Source organism: Nothobranchius furzeri, chromosome 16 (genome assembly GCF_043380555.1).
Source record: "Nothobranchius furzeri strain GRZ-AD chromosome 16, NfurGRZ-RIMD1, whole genome shotgun sequence".
Taxonomy (NCBI): domain Eukaryota; kingdom Metazoa; phylum Chordata; class Actinopteri; order Cyprinodontiformes; family Nothobranchiidae; genus Nothobranchius; species Nothobranchius furzeri.
Window position 1 is genome coordinate 58116341 of NC_091756.1, and position 13814 is coordinate 58130154.

The 13814-nt window shown below is 43.4% G+C and overlaps 2 protein-coding genes across 5 annotated transcripts in view; one reads left to right on the top strand and one right to left on the bottom strand.

Annotated features, from left to right (window-relative positions):
- The first annotated feature begins 1668 nt into the window (after positions 1–1668).
- gadd45ab (growth arrest and DNA-damage-inducible, alpha, b) lies at positions 1669–3314 on the top strand. Its single transcript, XM_015962306.3, has 4 exons — positions 1669–1857; positions 2129–2230; positions 2315–2525; positions 2621–3314. The coding sequence occupies exons 1-4, from the start codon at positions 1808–1810 to the stop codon at positions 2732–2734; spliced, it is 477 nt and encodes a 158-aa protein (XP_015817792.1). The 5' UTR covers positions 1669–1807; the 3' UTR covers positions 2735–3314.
- Positions 3315–5155: 1841 nt separating this feature from the next.
- The window catches only part of gng12b (guanine nucleotide binding protein (G protein), gamma 12b), a 37494-nt gene continuing 28835 nt past the window's right edge, over positions 5156–13814 (bottom strand). For 3 of the 4 annotated variants that reach the window (XM_015962308.3, XM_054749634.2, XM_015962311.3), the window contains exons 2-3: positions 7020–7140; positions 5156–6937 (exon numbers count right to left, since the gene is read on the bottom strand). In XM_015962308.3, the coding sequence (XP_015817794.3) occupies positions 6812–6937; positions 7020–7140 (247 nt within the window). In that variant the 3' untranslated portion in view covers positions 5156–6811. Of the gene's footprint in view, positions 6938–7019; positions 7141–12128; positions 12504–13814 lie in introns of those variants that run through there. The other variant, XM_054749633.2, reaches the window with a different exon arrangement.

The following is a 13814-nucleotide window of genomic DNA, read 5'->3' on the forward strand; positions in this document are numbered from 1 at the left end:
TTCAAAAGTGTCCAGCAGAGGTCGCTCAAATCCACCTTAACTCTCTTCCAATGAGCCAGAGCGGTCATTATTTCTGTTAGTATAAATAATTCATATTTAATTTTTTAATTATACGTAGCAGATTTATTCCTCATCTTTTTTTGGATGCAATTGTGTGAAGTCCTCAGGAACATTTTCAGATATTTTGGAAACTCTTCCCAAATGCCGTTCACAAGTTGTCACCAAAGTGAAGCAGTGAGATGCTGAGCTGAGACCGGGCTGCGACATAATAAAGCCATTATCATAGCTGTCAAATCTAAATTATTATTTTGCATACTTGAAATGAATTTGAAAGCTAAGAGTTTGAGTTTTAAACTCATAGCTGTGATGTTCTATGTGACCATTTTTCTTTTTGCCGGTGGAAATTTGCTTAAATAGAATGGGTAACAAACATTTTAGGATATTTTCTTACATTTCCCAACATTTTACTCATATTATTTAGAATTGAATAGAATCACTTTGCTTCACAAATGGAGGATAAAAACTTCCTAGATAAGAAGTAGGACTGAGCTGCTATGATTTCTTTCCAACTTTAATTTGCAAGCTCTATTTGCAATGACTATTGTCTGATGAAAACACCAGTGTTTTCAGAACTTGAGTCATTTTTTTTTCACAATAAATCAGGAAAATAATCAGTGAACACTAATTACGTTTTTATTTTCTATAGGATATTTATTGTTCTTACTTTTCAGACCTGCAAGGGCTAAAATTAAACTGTATATAAAAATTAACAGGCTAATAATCTTTATTTTGTAAACATTAATCGTTGTTTTTTAATACTTTTATTTTTAATTTTATGTGTTATTTTACTTTATGCCATATTTTACTCATCCATCACGCGCAGGTAGCTGGTCCTGGTACTTGACCTCTAGTAAAGGGGAAGGAGAGAAAAGGCAGTCTGATCGTGCAGCGTGGCTGCCGCTGGGTATTTACTAGTGATGTGTCGGTCGCGAACGAACCGGCTCTAAGAGCCGGCTCTTTGAAGTGAATGACGGGTGCTGGCTCGTCATTGGGAGCCGTCCCCTCCCCCCTGCCTTGGTGAAAGCTACAGGCGATTGGTCAACATGTGTAACTGTGTGTCCAGACTGTCCACACACAGAGCAGTAGGGGCGGGGAAGAGGGAGGATCAGATTCAGACACACAGCAGAGCACATGCGGGCGGACGGAGACGAGAGGGAATGAGGAGGAGGAAAAAGGCGAGCGAGAGGGAGGAGAGTGCGACGAAGACGGTGAGAAAATGAGCGCCAGCAGTCGGAAAGTGGAGATTTCTTAAAGTGTTCAGTTATTAAATCCATAGAAATGATAAATATTTGATATATTGCTTATTTTTTTACATTAGTAAACTATTTTACATATAGTTTAGCATTATTTTGGTGATAAATGTACTCTACGCAACAGAAAATCTGAGGAGCAACTTGGGAGCCGAAAGAGCCGGCTCTTTTTGGTGAGCTGAGCCAAAAGAACCGACTCTCTAAAAAGAGCTGGAATTCCCATCACTATTCCTGTTGTTCACTTTATACCACTAGGAGGCGCAAAAGCGTCCTCCAGAAGAAGTCGGTTTCCTCTTCTTCTTCTTCTCTTTTTTTACAGTAGTGTGTGTATTTGCATGTGACCAATGGGGTATGTTTATGTAAATGAGTTCTGAGCACTCAGCTTTGTCTTTTACTACGGAGGAGTCGGAACACCGGGTTCAGACAGAGAGGAACATTTGAGTCCAGCGAGCAGCTCAGGCTCCTCTTCGATCCGTGCAGGACACCAAACCGGCTGGATGTGCAACATGACTTTAGAAGAAACTGGCGGAGAGGACTCTACAGAAAGGTAAGTTCCAGTAGTTTTGTTGCACGATGCTTCTTGGATTGTTCTGTAACTTCTATGCAGTGTTTAATCACTCTGCAACGAACTAGCTTACAGAGTTAGCTAAAGGTCACGTTGAGCTGTAAACTACAATGAAAACACGTGAAAAGCGTTTTTTAGTTTCGCCGTGACGTCACGATCTGTCATCCGTCTCGTGTGACACGAGCCCAGACTTGTGCACCAGCTGGAGCTCGGAGCCGAGCCGTAGTTCTGATGCACTCATGGTTCTGTCCAGGATGGAATCGGTGGGTCAAGATGTGGAGAACGTCCTGAGCTCCGCGTTGCCTCAGGGTTGCATCATTGTGGGAGTCTATGAAGCAGCAAAGTCTCTGAACGCGTAAGTTACTCTGAAAGCCCCCCCCCAGCAGCAGGAGGAGACCCTGAGTGGGCTGCAGGCTGACCTTTCCCTTTATGTTTTTAGGGACCCAGACAACGTGGTGTTGTGTCTGCTGGCCACAGACGATGATGAAGAGGATGTGGCGCTGCAGATCCACTTCACCTTGATCCAGGCGTTCTGCTGCGAGAACGACATCAACATCTTGCGGGTGAGCAACATGAGGCGCCTGGCAGAGATCCTGGGCGGAGGGAAGCCTGGAGGAGAGCCTGTAGACCTGCACTGTGTTCTAGTTACAGTAAGTACCCGTGTCTGTTTACCCGTCATCTGCTGCATGTTGCTCACTGATTACTCGTTGTTCATAATCCCAATGTGTTTGTTTCCTTTCTGCAGAACCCTCAGTCAGCCCTGTGCAAGGACCCTGCACTCAGCAAAGTGAACAGATTCTGCAGAGACAGCCGCTGTTTGGATCAGTGGGTACCGGTCATCAACCTTCCCGATCGATGAAACTGGAATATTTTTTTGCTTTATGCATTCAGGAGGAAAGCAACTGCACCAGGCCCGTGTGAATGTCTGTGTTGGACTTATTTGGAAAGGCCTCCCTCCCTCCCAGAGAGTAACGGTAAAAGTCAAGGAGGGGGCAAAAAAAAAGAGAGAGAGCAGGAACAGAACCATTCCAATGAATTTACAAGAAAGAGGACGAGCATCAAGGAAGAGTGAGTCAGCAGTCGGCGTTCCTGGATTTCCGAGGCATGGCTGTGTGTCTCTGCCAAAAAAAGAATTCTTTCTGAGGACACGGAGCCACGTGGGATGAACAAGCAAATGCGTGATCACATGCACGCGAGTCTGGGGGAAAGCAGGCGACCACTCCGAGAGCCGGACCACGCTGAGCTGGACCAGCTGATGTAGAACTTCTTCAGCAGCAGCACATTTATTTAATTCTATTTAAGACTTGAGAGGACATTTTCTCTGCTTCTTGGTGCCTCATTATTTTTATTTTATTTTCTCTATGGGCGTTGCAATGTCTAGACATGCCCACGAACTGATGTTTTTATGTGTCATTAACTTAATAAATTAAATTTCCTGAGCATGGTTCACCGAGTCTGCTTTAAACTGGATGAAGTAAACAAACAGCAGCTGTCAGGTTACTTTTGACACGCTGAGTTCCTGTTACTGCAGGTTTTGTGATCTTACAGGAAGTCACATGGTATGCTGTTACGGAAAGCTGCACAAAGTTCAGCTTATTGTGTGTTTGGAATTTATTTTTGCACTTAACCAGGAATTTTCCCTTCAGTTTACTCTTAAACTTTTCTGCGAGCAACTGGTTGATTTGAATCAAATAAAATGGGGCAATTTTGCATATTTTGAAGGTCTTGAACAGAAGAGACGCACGTCTGCAGCCCTAGCAGCATTTACAGCTAAGAAGATTAAAATAGAAAAAATAAAATGAATCAGGGGAAACTCTTGTACATGGAAAAAACTAGAACTTCTTGTACACAGAAGGGTGGGACAAAGCTTTCCACGCCACAATGGAAACATGAGTCAGGACTTTTCAGGTCTTATTGCTAGAGCTGCGCAGCACTTTGGCTTGGTGGCTAAAAATAGCCCCGTGAATAGAAGCGTTCCCTCTGACCACCAGCACACCAACAATAGGGGCACTTGTGCTCCACATAGAGACCGCAGAGAAATCAAGATGACAGTGGGCCTCACTGGTGCTATCTCTGCAGGGGGGAGCAGATGGAGAGGAAAAACTGGGTCAAAATGCAGAACGATAGAAATAAACGTGGTTTCTCACAGAGGCAGAAGGTTTGACGTTAGTAAAAATTGTGCAAATGCTGGAAAACTCAAACATTTTGGTATGGGAATTTGTGAAAAGTCTCGCCTTGCAGCGTTAGGACCGCTTCAGCCTGATGCATCTGAGGAAGTGGATCAATCTGCAGAAATACCAGAGAAGAATGACTGATTGAAGGAAAGAAGAAGAGAAAGCATGCACACCGCACTGGAGCGGGACTGGCTGCTAAGAAGTGGGTGAGATACTCAAGATAGCTGATTATTAGCTTACTCGGGGGATTATTTGCCCATCTGACAAACAATGCATTCACCTGAAATAACAGTGACGCTCGTCTATCATCTGATTCAAACAAGGATTACATTAATGTGGGCCAGCAAATGTGCGTTTGACCTGAATTTAGATGTAACATCACACCTGAGGAGATGGGCAAGAAATGGGGAGAGTGGGCCGCACACAGCACCGGGGATTATTGCATAACAGCCATCTTATGGCTCAGAGGCACACAAACACTGGCACAGAGAAACTAGAGCAAACATGTTTGTGCCGCTGACCTTATTGGCTCTTCCACCAGTTTGAACACTGCGACCTGTGACTCTAAGGGGTGGAAATCACATTTATAACCCGTCATTTTAATCACAGTTCGTGTTATTCATGTGTGTGACCTACATATAAATACACACACCCAGTTAAAAATATGAACAAATACCCAAGAGCTTCTTTTATGACGTGCTTCTCAGATGTCGGGTCATCAACTGTGAAGGTTAGCTTGAAGTTTTCCAGACAATTCTCAACGTTTAGAGTTCCTTTGTAAACTAGCCTGAATGGTGTAAAGGTTAAAGTTTCACATCAGAAATGATCAGATGTGTGAACTCATCTTTGACCTCCAGCCATGGACGTAATTTTGGGGAAGGGCCAGGGGGGACATGTCCCCCCCACTTTTTCCAAAGTCAAGTTATGACCCCTGCACTTTTTACCATCCAAAAACAACATTACTTTATATTAAATTGACACTGGTTGAGCTCTAGGACCAAGCGGAAAACAAACGTTTGTGTTGAAGCCTGTTTCCCATTAGAGCATACTGTAAAGATACTCCTCCCCCCCCCCAGCACCCACCCCCCACCCCGTGTCCCCCCCCACTTCTAAAGTGAAAATTACGTCCATGCCTCCAGCGGATGCCTGTTCCCGTTTTCCTACTAGAAACAATCCTTAGACTTGGGTAACTCAGTCATTTGTGTGTGTGTGTGTGTGTAAAGGTCAACTTTACTCATATTTAATACATTTGTAGTGGTCTCTAGCAGGAATGAATGCCTTGTAAGTTGATTTGGGGGTGGGGTCACCGGCGCTGTTGTTTGATGACGGAGAAGTCCGCTGGAGGAGAGAGTGGCAGAGCACGGCAGGATTTGGAGTCTTATTTCCTGACATTTGGACATCTTGCCTCGGATTGGATAACAGCAACACGATTCTACCGCTGACTCTGTTTGCTCTGCAATGCTGATGTTTTACCTCCACAAATAACACAAGTCTAGAGGAGTTCTGCTGTGTGGTGGAGTTGCTAATGCTAATGGTTCGTTTCTAATAGCCAAGACATTCTCCGCTGTTTCCTGGAGGCTAAACCAACAACAGCCTTCTCCGTCATGAGTCAGGACGGGGGAGTCCATGAATGTTAAGCGACAGTGCGACAGATCTGTCAGACTTTCCAAATCCTAGAGTTTAACAGTCTATTTTCCATCAGAAGCTGATGCATGAGGTAGTTGTAGGAAATTATTTTCATGTTCAGCCTGTACAACAAACTCATAGAGACTGATGACAATCAGAAAAAAATTCAAAAAAATGTTTTTTTTCAGTCATGTTGACCTTTGAACTGCAGATCACTTCTTCAGAAGATGAACTGCTATAAACAGTTGTGAAAAAGAATGAAATTAGAAAGAAACGCACCTTAGACCGTCATGTATGATTGAAAATTAACAGCTTTAATAACGTAGCTGTGGAAGATGGACAAACTTGCTCTGCTAAACATGTACGAGGTTATGAAATGCAAAATGTTGTTTGAACAAGTCAGTTTGGACTTTAGTGTCACAAAGTTCACAAAGTGACATTAAGATCCTGACTGATCCAGTCTCCACAGCCTTTACTGTTCAGGGTGGGGAAAAGGCTTTGGAGGTCGATGGGAGGTTGAACTGTCAGTGTTTGATCCCCAGTGAGGAAAACAACTTCACATTTTATACCAACGGATGAACTAAACCCACAAATGACCAAGTTTCACCTAAAATACTGCATGCTCAGCTTTTTAAGTTTGTCATTTTCGTTAATGCTTAAAGAGTTCAGTAAAACCCCTCGGGTCACGCAGACGAGCAGATCCAAGAACAACGGTCCGTGATCCGATTCATGATACTTAGGAAGGTTTTGTGATTTTGGTTTTTCTTCATCCTGGCATTTCAGCAGTCCAGGTGAGAATGTTTAGTCTGCTTATTGGTCAAACTGTCTGCAGGTGGAGCATCACAAGAATGGTGAGCATAATGAAAGCGTGAGGAGAAAGTTTAAACCTGAGAAAAGAGCAGTGCAGCTGCAAGAAAACATTTCCTTTCCAGCTGGAATCCCACTGGATCAATACCAGTCACATGCGCATACCGTATGATGTCACTGCAACCAAACTGTGACACTCATGAAACTATTGCGCAATTTTTTCAAACAATTTATTCAAAAAGTCTCTTCATTACATCTTAATCTTGTCTCATTTCCACGTTTGCAATATATGCTTGCACGTTAGCACCATGAACATCTACGGAGTTCAGCTACAGAACAGTGCAGGGTTTCTTATCCCTGAAGGGGTTTTCTGAAGCAGGGATTCCCATGAGCAGAGGGTCATACTTGGCCTGCTCTCCACAGTAACGCATCAGGTCTGATGACGCCTTGGACACCTGCAAACAGGTGATGTGTTTGGTCAAACAGAAGCAGGAACACTGGACAAAGCAGTGGGAATGACTGTAAATAAGGACACACCCTAATCCTCCTGATGTTGGCCTCCATCCTCAGCTGGCGCACCAATTGTCTGGCCTGAGTGACGCTGCTGGAACTAGGCATTCTTGAAGTCATTTCTGTTTTCACACATCTGCTGTTACACCTGCATGAGAGAAATAGACTTGCTACATTCAGTTGAAAGATTCACCTTGTCGTGTCCAGAAATGGTCCATTTTCACCTACATATCGACCTACATGCCACTGATCATCTGCAGACATACACCCCATCCTCTAAGGTGGATTTTACACTCCTACAACTCCTACAACCTCTCGAAATTGGACGGAGACAGCGTTAGCCGACATTTCACGTCAAGTGGAACATAATTTCAAAATACTTTTTGAGACAAAACAACGTTTTGATTTTTCTAAAAAGCAGAACACAAATGAAAGCAGATGTGGTCGGGGTCATCTGTTTTACAATCTGATGCTATCAGGTAATGATTTTCTTTAGGTTCTAAGTGAGTTGCCTCAGTTTTGGTAACAGGTTATTTATGTGAATATGTAGTCTGTCCATGACAGAATCAACGGTTGTTTATAAAACTGTTATTGGACAGCGTACAACGTGGTGTGTTCACCACTACCGATGTCAGCCACTGGGGCAGTCCACAACACACTGTAGAAGAAGATGCATATGCATCCTTTTTCTAAATAAAGGACTAAAGTACCTCTATCTGCTCTTGACTCAACCCAAGTCTAAAGTTAATGCCAAAGCTGTCTCAAACGAGCCGCCACCATCTTAGTTGTTTCTCTCTGCCTCATAATTCCACCCACCAAACTGATAGAGCGCTGTGATTGGCAAAACACAAAACTGGTTGGGCCTGAGTCTCCTGTGGAGCAGGAACAATTCATTTTATTTTGGCTACTATCCATCTAGGTTTCTAGGCTACTGAAACGTAGGAATGAAATCACTTTGATAGCTAACCAAAACTATTTCCTGGTTCATATTAGTACAACAGAAAAGAAAAGCAATCCATCTGGGTTTAGCCAAGGTGTTCCAGTCAGCAAATTGTCATGTTCTGGGTCCCTTTGTTCCCCAGCCCCTCCAGTTCCCACTCCAGGTTCTCCTTTTGTGTTTCATAGCGCCCTCATGTGTCCTTTGTCTGCATCTCATTTATGTGTCTCCTGTGTTCCTTTAGTCGTCTCCAGTCATCCCTCTGCAGTGTTTATAGTTTCAGCTTTTCATTTTTATTAGTCTCTTTAATGTTTTGTCTCACCGGTTTTTGTAGTTCTCCTTCCCTTTAGAAGTTTAGGTATATGGTTGCTTTTCTGTTTTTAGGTTCACTCTTAGGTCATGTTAGTTTCTTCCCTGATTGGTCATTGCTTTCACCTGGTCCTCCCCCCACACTCCACACACCTGCAGCTCATCTGCCTCCCATTATGCCCCAGTGTATTTAAGCCCTGTCTTGTCTCTGTGTCTTGTCGGTCCATTGTCGTTGTCAGTGTTGTTTTGTTTTGTCCGTCTCGTGTGTTCTCCTGATCTTGCTCATGAAAGAGCTTCTGTTTTGCCTTTTTGCCAGCATTTGCCTTTGGATTTATGCCCAGCCTCCTAAAATAAAAGGATTTTTACTTCATATCCACTTCTGCCTCGTGTCATCCTGGGTTACTGCATTTTGGGTCCAAACCATCCTCTCGATGTGACACGAATAATAGGTAATATTAATAATAGGTAAAAGCTGTCATGGTCTGCGTCTCCCCTCATGTGTCTCCTTGTGTTATCCATCCCTCTCTAGGTTCTCCTTTTGTGTCTCCTAGCGCCCTCCTGTGTCCTTGCCTGCGTCTCATTTATGTGCCTCTTTGTGTTCTTCATGTGTCTCCTGTTTGCAGCCCTCCAGATCATTCCTCCCAGGTCCTGTGTTCCTTCAGCTGGTCCCAGCTCCCTCATGGTTTTCTTCATGTTCTGTTAGTCCCCCTACCATAGTTTCTATAGAGCTCCGGGAGTTGACGTCACTTCTCCCGGCATGCAACAGTTCAAATCGAAACGGCGCCATATTGGCATGCAGAAGCCGGCAGCTGGACTATTTGTTATTGTCAGAAAACTCAATCAAACGGGAAATATGGTAGATTCCTGTTGTGCTCCAGGATGCAGAACAGACGCGGACGACATAAGGAATGAGCCATCTACAGGATTCCCCAAGATCCGGAGCACCGCAAACATTGGATCATTGTAATAAAATGCACTAGTGACCAGGCTAAAATGAAGCTGTGGGATCCCGAGAGTAAAGGTTTTCACTTATGCAGCGACCGCTTCATATCAGGTACTTAAACCAACGTTTCCTCAACTGTGTATGGTATTTATTTTAAATACTTTTATTACGATTCTTAGTGGGCTTCCTAAACTTATTTTGGTGTGGCTTTTTCTGTCTTATTACTCATAGCAACAAGTAAACATCACGTAAAACGTTGCCTCGTGAGTTCTGCGTGCTGCCGTTTACGTGTTTTATGATCACAGCAATTAACCGGCTAAGCTGTATTTAATTTTTAAGCAATGGTTGATCAATTGTCAGATCACACACCGAGACTACTTACGTGTAAATCTGTTATTTGTCCGTCCATCCATCCATTTTCATCCGCGTATCCGGAGTCGGGTTGCGGGGGCAGTAGCATGACTTCCCTCTCCCCAGCCGCCGGAGCCAGCTCCTCCGGGTAAATCCCAAGGGGTTCCCCGGTCAGGTCCGGTGTTGTGCCGGTAAGAAGCCCGCTCCGACAGCTTCTGGCGTCGGAGCGGGCAGTAGAGTCGAGAGTCCCAGACCTTCTCCGCAGCTCCTCCGGCCGGGGGAATCCCAAGGGGTTCCCCCGGCCAGGTCCGGTGTTGTGCCGGTAAGAAGCCCGCTCCGACATCTTCTGACCTTTTTAAAAAGTATCCCAGGGGCACGGTAAGGGTCGGAGATGTTTAGTCTATTTAATTTATGACTATATAAAACGATTTCTTCTGTTTTAAAGTGTGAAGTAAACTCCGACGAAGTAAAATCCAAGCGGATCCCGTTCATGTTCATGGTTACATCCGTGTTTGTTTACCTTTTTTGCATGTCAAAATGGCGTCCACTAACTGAGAGTCACGTGGGGTCCGGAGCTCTATAGGTCTATTATTTCAGGTGTGTGTGTGTGTGTGTGTGTGTCCTTCCCCAGTCAGGTCTGGTGTCCTCCCCTGCTCCTTTCTGCTCCTCCTCTCGGTTATTGTTTTCACCTGTGCCAGTTCCCCACACACCTGCTCCTCATCTCCTATCACTCCAGCCCCAGTGTATAAAACCCTGTCCTTGTTACAGTGTTGTGTCGGTCCATTGTTTTTCTTTCAGTCTCATTGTGTTTCGAATCTCTAGGGTTTCCAGTGTTTTCCTGAGTCTCTCGTGTTTTTGAATCTACAGTCAACGTTTGGATATTTTTGGTTTTCGGCTTCCAGCACTTTGGATTTTATTTTTGTTCATCCCAAATAAAAGGATTTTTCTGTATATCCACTCCTGCCTCGTGTCATCCTGGGTTCTGCATTTTGGGTCCTAACCTCCTCCTTGCTCGCATCGTGACAAAAGCAGGCCCTGGGACCCCAGTTATTTTGGGGACATTTAGTGCTGCTAAGCATCAAAAACAACTTTAAAATACGAATTAAAGCCATTTTATTCTCCCTTCACCATCAGAGCATTGCACCTTACTGCATGTGTGTGATTCAGATGTCCGTGATTTATGACAGCATGCCAACTTTAAATACAAACAGTAAAAAAGAAGGTGCAGTTTCAAAGGGGTGCATGCATTACTCAGTAAGGTAAGCCTCTTCTTTCTGCAGATCAGAGTTGTGAAAATCATTTGTGCATTATGTACATCAACCATGCATATTTCCAATAGTTAATCATTCACTTAAACTTTTTAAAGATTTATTTTCGCAGAATCTCGCCACCAGATAACTAAATTATCTTTAGAGTTTCTATGTAAGAACTAAACTCAAAGAGCCACAGAACAAGTGAGTCGAGATCTTACTGCTTTTAAGCAACTGACTTTTCACTAAATGCAATTGTAAAAAAAATAAAGTGGCATGTCCGACTTACATGTGATAATGAACAACAATAAGATAGATGTCGGTGCGTAATAAACATGGGATGCTTAATTATCTAAAGTAGGGGCATGAAGGGCCTCATGCCTGCGTGCCTTTCTTGGCAAATTATGAAACAAAATCAAACAATGCAACAATAGAATCTGCGAATAAAGTCTCCGATGCAGACACGCCTGGTCTCTGTGTCTGTGCAACTTCTCAGAAGTGAGGTAAATTGACTCAGTCTGTGGAAAAGCTCTGACCCAACCTAACAAACTCCTGTTTCACAATTCCCACTTCCAGGATGCAACGGTTTGCTTTTACCGGCTCATTACGTCACTGCCTGTAGGAGAGATACCACGGTTACTATTTCCTAGTTTTCATTCCAGCCAAACTGCTGAGGTCACGGCAAAGCGGAAGCAGACCTTGAGCAAAGCCTGACATCTGGTTTCTGCACACAACAGAGCTCCACAGAAGACCAAAGACAGCTTCTAATGCGTCAGGAACAGAACAGAGTGCTAATATTGGGACAGTCGTCGCTTGAGCAACAATTAAAAGCCTGTCTTTGTACCCAGCAGTGGCTCGACTTAGATCATTTGTAGCTATTGGTCCTGTGATAACTGATAAAAAAAACTATGATGGGAAATGACGGGGGGGGGGGGGGGGGGGGGTGGTGCTCTGTGCCCTGGTTCCGGATATCACGGGGGGAGGGGACACGTGGACATGCAAGTGAGATGAAGCATGGACAACTGTAAATCTGAGGAGAGGAGACCATGCATCCCTCTAATTCCCCCACCCACTCCTCTTCCGCTTCCTCCACAGGAAACGGGGTCCTCGGCTACCCTCCAGAGCATAAATGATTAAATATGGGGTAGTGGCTTTAAAAATAGGAGCTGCACACGCAGCAGAGTCCCTGTCAACAGAAGGAGTATGGTTACTGGTATAGAAACCAGGGCTTCTGAAACTATTTTAGGGTATATTCTCGACACATTTACTGGCATTAAAACCACAAGCCGCCGCATACAGGTTCAGTCAGAGCAGTTTACACAGTTTGCTGTCAAGAGTTTCCTGACCTTTGGACTTATTGTTCCAGGGCCATATCACTCACGTCAACACAGCTGTGGTGTTTAAACACGCAGCAGCAGCAGCAGCGTCTAAACGTGAGTGGTTTTATACAAGAGCACTGCGTCACAGCAGGGCTGGGATCTCCCTGCAGCCCGCATGGTCACTGCGTGACCTTAGCTAAACCCTTAAAGGGGACGTATGCATTTTATTCTTAAGTTACAGTAGTTCTATGGTTGACACAGAACATGCTAATGGAGTTCCTTGCACAAAGTCCCTGTCATATAAAGTGATCCCTCACTACTTCGCGGTTCGTTTATCGCGGATTTTTTCTTTGGAGCCTTATTCAAGGGAAATTCGCCAATTCGCGGTATTTTTCACCAATTCGCGGTATTTTTCTGAATACGTACCTGTTAAATAAATACTGTAAATATGGTGTCCCTACTTCGCGGATTTTCACCTATCGCGGCCAGGTCTGGAACGCATCTACCGCGATAAACGAGGGATCACCTGTAAAGTGATAAAGTGTTGAAGCGACGGCCCTGTTTGCTGCTACGAAAGCATCACAAGGATGTTAAAACGGTCAACTATATTAAAGTCAGTCACACCCGTGATTAGTTTAAAATTATGCCATTTTGACCCTTTGAGTCTCACGGTCATCCGCACCAATCAAACTAGATTATGATGTCATTATTGGTGACTTTGCTTCACAGAAGACGAGAGAGGTCTAAATTCTGATTTGTGATATTTAAAAATGTGATTCTCTGTATATTTTTTATTTATGTGTCAATAATTATTTATCATTACATAGGAACTATAATTCAATATTCAACATGTTATTTATTATTTACAAAGTCGTTTTATTGTTATTATTTTCACCTAATCACATGATGCTCATAAAGTTTTGATACATTGTATGATTAAAAGTTTATGTTTTTTTGCATAATCTTGTTGAAATAGAATATAAATTAATTCACTGTACCCTAGCTTATAAAACTATGATCGTCGGTATCGATAATACTACAGGGGAGCGGCGGCAAAAGCTGTTAAAAAGGGCCAGTTCCTGAATGAACAACACCTTTCAAAGAGCTGTAAGTCATCAGTAGTTCATTCATGGTTGTGCAGCACCAGGCTAAAGGTCAAAGGTGACAGATCATCTGCTGCTGTGGCCCCCAGACTCTGGACCTCTCTCCCCCTGAGCCTGAGACCAGTGGACTCAGTGGTCTCCTTTAAAAAGCAGCTGAAAACTCACTTGTTCAAGCTGGCTTTTGTATGACCTTCTTCGCCTCTCTCTCTTTATTCTGCTCTCCCCACCTATTCCACCTTCCTCAGGATCCACTGATTTCCCTCTTTCCTATTCACTCTCTCTCTTTCTTAACATTTTTTTAATCACAATTGTCTATTTTTGCTCATTTTAAATATATTTTTAAACATTTTCAAAATGCTTTTTTTTCTATTTTTACAAATTTTATATTTTTTTGTTTTTGTGAAGCGCCGCGTGATTTTTATCTTGAGAGGCGCTATAGAAATGATATATTTTCTTCTTCTTCTTCTTCTTCTTCTTCTTCTTCTTCTTCTTCTTCTTCTTCTTCTTCTTCTTCTCCACTTAAGGTTTATGCAAAAATATGAAGTTATGTAAAGACTTGCATAAATAAAAGAATGCAGTGTTGCCTTTGAACAAAGTCTCAGTCTGACAT

Excerpts from the sequence above, each read along its gene's own strand:
- gadd45ab (XM_015962306.3), top strand. The coding sequence starts at position 1,808 with ATGTGCAACATGACTTTAGAAGAAACTGGCGGAGAGGACTCTACAGAA. Across the intron at positions 2,231-2,314 it reads GCAGCAAAGTCTCTGAACGC|GGACCCAGACAACGTGGTGT; the intron begins GTAAGTTACTCT and ends TTATGTTTTTAG. Across the intron at positions 2,526-2,620 it reads TGCACTGTGTTCTAGTTACA|AACCCTCAGTCAGCCCTGTG; the intron begins GTAAGTACCCGT and ends TCCTTTCTGCAG.